Source organism: Typopeltis vanoorti, chromosome 5 (genome assembly GCF_054136105.1).
Source record: "Typopeltis vanoorti isolate ZY-2024b chromosome 5, IOZ_Tvanoo_1.0, whole genome shotgun sequence".
Lineage (NCBI taxonomy): Eukaryota > Metazoa > Arthropoda > Arachnida > Uropygi > Thelyphonidae > Typopeltis > Typopeltis vanoorti.
Window position 1 is genome coordinate 91,327,669 of NC_143553.1, and position 6,000 is coordinate 91,333,668.

The 6,000-nt window shown below is 31.8% G+C and overlaps 1 protein-coding gene across 2 annotated transcripts in view; it reads left to right on the top strand.

Moving 5' to 3' along the window:
* The window catches only part of LOC150106648 (protein mothers against dpp-like), a 149,860-nt gene extending 146,356 nt beyond the window's left edge, over positions 1–3,504 (top strand). For both annotated transcript variants that reach the window (XM_090393239.1, XM_090393238.1), the window contains exon 8: positions 521–3,504. In XM_090393239.1, the coding sequence (XP_090249365.1) occupies positions 521–760 (240 nt within the window). In that variant the 3' untranslated portion in view covers positions 761–3,504. The remainder of the gene's footprint in view (positions 1–520) is intronic.
* The last annotated feature ends 2,496 nt before the right edge of the window (positions 3,505–6,000 follow it).

Sequence of the window (6,000 nt, forward strand, 5' to 3'; positions counted from 1 at the left end):
AGTACGGAAAACAATTGCATGAGATATGAGCGAAATGCTATGTAAAGCAGACGACATAAATTTTGGCGGTAAATTTGGAACATAGCGTACATGGAAATAGTGTAGTATGCCATTAAAAAATAACTCTGTAAAATATTTCAAATCGGTAACTAAATTATTTCATCTTGGTGAGTGATTTTTTAAAATAGTTAGCCATAAAAAATGTATAGATTTAAAATTTTTAAAATCTGTAACATTTATTTTTAAGATGTATATAGGCACACTAATCATATTTTAGAGGTGCACTAATCGAATTTGGGTATCGAAAAAAAATGGCGCATTAATCGAGGGATTGCTGTATACAAGACAGTTTGAACTACTACTATGTGCAAAACACTATCGCTGTTTTCTTTGTTTTTTAATTAATATTTTTTCCTTTACATTTTTATTAGAATTAGATATGCAAGTCATTTTGTTTTTATTTCTCATTGTTTAATTTATCATGCACTTTGTGACATAGGTGGTATTTCTTTTTGTGCAGGACTTTGCCCAGTTGTTAAGCCAAGCTGTAAATCATGGCTTTGAAGCAGTATATGAAGTGACTAAGATGTGCACAATTCGCATGAGTTTTGTTAAAGGTTGGGGTGCTGAGTATCACAGACAGGATGTTACATCTACACCTTGCTGGATTGAGATTCACCTTCATGGCCCACTTCAGTGGCTTGATAAAGTACTGAAAGAAATGGGCACACCACACAATCCTATTTCATCTGTATCATGACAGCACTTCCCTCTCTCAGGCTATTTACACTGCTGTTATGGAGTTCCTACACAGTACATTGTGTTCATTGAATCAGTGTGTGATAATGCACCACATTCGTGTATTTGCAATCATGCATCATTTATTTCTTATGTTGCATAAACTGCTATGCATAACTTCAAGTTATTACTGAATGCCACTATTTTTTGTATATGTGTTAATTTGTCTCTTGTAAATTTTGTGCATCAGATGTTTTTCATTTTGTTACACTGAGGTGTTTTTTTTTTTTTTTTAATAACTGCCACCAGACTACAAAAGTAAAAATGCAAGCAAATGATGCTCTTGTTATTATTGCATAGAAATTAGAAAAATTAGAAGTTTTATATTATGAAAAATAAGAATAATTCAGATAGAAATCTGAGTTTTCTTTTATTGTATTTATACTATTGATAATTTTAACTGTATATAAGTGTCTTTGCAATCATTGTTAAATCTTTTCATTTTCATAAACAAAGAACTTTTAATAGACATTTTGCATATTGTAAACTGTAATAAGCTTTTTATCAATATTGATTTTGCTTGCAGGAAAGATACACACAAGTAGGATAATTCAAGTTACAATATATGTGAAATGTGCAAACAGACAATTTTCTGACTCCAAATACTGTGTGACATTTCATGATAAAATATTAATTGGCCATGTTTTTAATTAAAATTATGAGAGATGGATTTTGAAATTACATGAAAAAATTGGGCAGTCTTAATCTCATTACAAACAAAACAGGGACTTGTGTTTCTTGTATTCTTTTAAATTTTTTTTTTTTTTTTAAATTTGTAATCTCATTTGTTCTTGTGGTGTGCAAACAGTAGAAATATATCTATTAAAAAAGCTGGTTATTTTTAACTTTCTTTGTTTCATCGCAAAAATATAACTGAATTGATGCTATCACCCGTGTTTAACAAATGCTCATACTTTTTGAATGTAACAAAAATTTTTCTGAAACCTGTCAAAAGATTGGATGCAAATTCCAGGTGAGATTTTTTAAAAAATAATTTCTGCATTTAAATAAAATGCAGCTGACTTTTGGTATAAGGATTTCCTAAGAAACTTTTGAAATCATTTTCATCCCTTAGCTATGTTTATACTTTAGTTATAATCATTTGATAATTTATTGTGAGTGAAGGATAGTTAGGACGTATATATGTGGTGTTGTATTTAGTGAAATTCATAGTAGCTCTTAAATGAATTGATGTGTGATTTTATATCCTTTTTATGTAAATGTACTTTTTTGTGGCTCTCATTCTGATTCTTTACTCCTGTGATTTTTAGAAACAGTGAAATTCCTTTTGGTGATTTTTAAGATTACTGGATGATGGTTTTAGGAAATGCTTACTGTATAAAATAGTTGTGAAATTATTAATTAGATATGATAGTTTTGCTGCATTATTTTGTTTAATAAGCAGTGGACTAATATAGAAATAATTAATAATCTATTATGCTGAAATGTAATAAGGAGTTGAGCTTATAAGCTTTGCGGCATAATTATTCAATAGATACTTAACTTAGATAATACACAATTTACAGATAACTTCCTACATTCTTATTACATCAAGTAAAATTTATTGTAACAGTCCATTGCGCATTAAGGACTGATTTAGGTTGCAGATTGACTAGTTTTGGTCTCAGTAATTAAAAAAAAAAGAAGAAATTTTGTAAAAAAAAAAAAAAAAGTTGGTTTACAGTAACTTGAGATACACTCTAACTAGAAATTTAGATCCATTCTGTTGCAGTATAAAAAAAATGGGTTTGGTGCTGTCTTTATTGAAGACACCAAGTATGACTTGTCAAGCTGTTTGTATGTTTCAACTTAAACTATAATGAAATTTCAGTAGAGCTTGTGTTAGTTTTCGATGAGTTAATTTGAGTTTATAATCTGAGTAATGTTGTTAACCCTTTTAAGTAAATTTATTTACTTTCAATATAATTTTTTTGCACAATTTTTTTTTTTTTTTTCAATGAATACTATTTGCATTGCTCGTGTAATTGCATGTTTGCTTCATTCATAAAATTTCAGAATCTACATTATTGAAATAGAATAAAATCCTCTGTTATTATCTTCACCAGATCACCATTGAGTCAAAAGACTTATTAGTGGGATCCTTACTATCAAACTGAAATTTATGGTTTTTATATTTGAATTTTTTCTAATGACATAGATACAATGATTCATTATAATAAAATTATGAAGGCAACTATCATGTTAGAACAATAACTTGAATTTAATTAAACAAAAATAATTACCTAATATTTTAACTTTTATATCGAAGTCATCATTTGTAGATGTTGGGTAATTATTTTTGTTTATATTAAATTGAAGTTATTGCTCTAACATGATAGTTGTCTCCATAATTTTATTATAATGAATGCTGATCACCATGTAACTTGAAAGAAAGGATAAATACAATGTTAACTGTAATTATGTTTATATTCTTGATGCATCCATGTTGCTTCATAAGTTAGTGATATTTTTCCAATCAAGAAATACTTCTGTCTTAAGTTGGCAGTTAGTATTTTTGATCTCACAAATTGTGCCAGTGATTTATTATTTTTAGAATTTCTCTACATTACCAGTTGAATATGAATGCTGTCCTTGCAGCTTTCTATGTAATATCCTACTCGTTTAAGTACTACGTGTGCAATGTATTCCAAAGGGTTCTCCTTTTTACTTATGGTATTAAATATTTACTGCATTTATGTTGAACAATTATGAATTTCCAGCATTCATGATTTGCCATGTTAAAAAAAAAAAAAGTGCATAATGCAGTTCAGTTATAAGGGGGGGGGGATTTTTCTAATGGTAAGTAATAAATTTATTACTCCATATAAGATTATGTATCAATTATGTTATTATTTGTAATCAGATTTGATTAAGTAAATTACATTCATTTGTTCATGGTAAATTTAGTTTATCACTAATACACTACTTCATGTAATTTTATACCAAAATTGGTTAAAAGTGCATAAAACTTGAAACTTTATACACTGGCTTCCATAAATTTAAGGAACAAAGAGGTGAGCCACTGTAAGACTAAGTGCCAAAGTCACTTAGTCTCACTGTAAGACTAAGTGCTAAAGTCAGCCAAGGGCAATCAGATGATTGCATTGTGAGTCTTTCCATGGCTCACAGACTGTGGAATCAATTCCAAAGCCACAAACAGCATCCCAGAGATGGCAAAGAATGACTAGGGCTACAATTGCAGTGGGTGGCTAATATCTCCGATTATCTGCTCACAAAAACAGGAGTTACATCTCAAATCAGCTAGAATCTGACCTCATGATGGCCAAAGGAACATTGACCTCTGCTTCCAATGTATATAGAAAGGTTTCACGAAGGTGGTCTGTATGCTAGGTGACTGATGGTCTACTTGCCCTACTGTTCTACTATCCCCCATGCCACAGGACAAAAACATTTGAAATGCACCAGGCTCCATGTCAACTGAATTCAAGACCATTGGAGGGTCAGTATTGTTTACAGACAAGTCCGGATTTGCTCTGCAAAACAATATCAGGCATACTTTGATCTGGAGAGAACCAGGGACACGTTATCATCCCACTGATATCTGTGAAAGGGATATATATGAGGTAGTGTGATCGTTTGGTGGATGCACCAAACTAGTATGTGCTTCCTAACAGACTGCAACTTATAGAAATGAATCCTGGACTCCCTATGTTTGTCCATATGTGGGTGTAGTAGGGAAGACATTTATTCTACAGGATAATAATGCTCATCCTCATCCAACAAAGCTTGTGGACCAATATCTTCAAGAAAAGGCTGTCATACATATGGACTGGCCAGCCAGTTTTCCTGACCTTAATCTTATGGGATGCCTGGGATGCTTCTAGGTAGATGTGTTGCTGTTTTCACTCCTCTCCCTTCTCCTCTCCAATACCTGTAGGGACTTAGGAGAGTTTTGCAAGAACAATGGTTATTATTACCAACTGAGCTCCTAGATTATTATAAACAGTATGAAACATTATTTTGAGCTCTGTATTGCTGTGAGAGGTAACATTCCTTATTGAGGCACTTTGACAATCTCATTTTGATCTCTTGTTTTTGACCATTGTCTTCATGTACCCATTTGTTACTGAATTAAACTGTTTATTTAGTTTATATTGGTGTTTCTTTTACATCTCATATCATACTGCTTTTCACTAAATTGCATAAAAATTCATCATGCACTTTTGAGTTACTGTGATCTTTCTCGTTGTTCCTTAATTTATGGAAACTAGTATACATATTTTAAGTACAAGTAGCAACTTATAATGTGATTTTATTAGTATAAACCAGTCTCCTGAAAATCATGCTACTTGTCGCATACTATTTATAAGGAAAAAATGCCTTTTATTGTTGTTTGGTTTTACAATTTAATGGAATATAATAAATTTAGTTTAATCCTTTATCCTAGTGTGAGCAAACAAAGTTGGCACCTGAAAGTATCTTCAGGACTGGGGTAAGGTGGTACAACACCGGGCAACTCGTTGCAAAGGTGGAGCAAGATAACATCACTCCTATCTCAGTATCTCCCTTAATGCAAAACACATCTCCTTGCAGAGGATATGTATAATGTTATGCATTAAGGGAAGGGCCACTATCCAGACTAGTTTCGACCTTTATTGAGGTCTCTTCAGTGGCAGTCCAGACCAAGTGGAGATACCAGGCAGAAGCATTAGCAAGGTCCTCTATACCTATAGGAGTTGCCAAACGGTGTACCACCTTTTTATTAAATTACTCTGGATTTCGAGAAAGATGTTGATAGTTTATTTTTCACTTGGTTAGACTATAATAAATTTAATTTAATCCTTTATCCAAGTGTGGGCAAACAAAGTTTGCACCTGAAAGTATCTTCAGGACTGGGGTAAGGTGGTACAACACCGGGCAACTCGTTGCAAAGATGGAGCAAGCTAACATCACTCCTATCTCAGTATCTCCCATAATGCAAAACACATCTCCTTGTGGTTATGTTTCAAAATCAATTTAATGGAATGTTTACATTTTATAGTCTGAACATAATGTATAAATTGTCAGCATACAGTATTCATTGTGCATTTCATTTGTTTAGTTTCTCTAATTTGTCATGTAGACAATAGCTATTTAAGTCATAAAGTGAGCTTATAAATGATTGCATAGTTATCTACAGAGTCCTCTTGTTCTCCGGCTCATATCCAAAATTTCAAAAAAAATCATATATCTTGAATATGA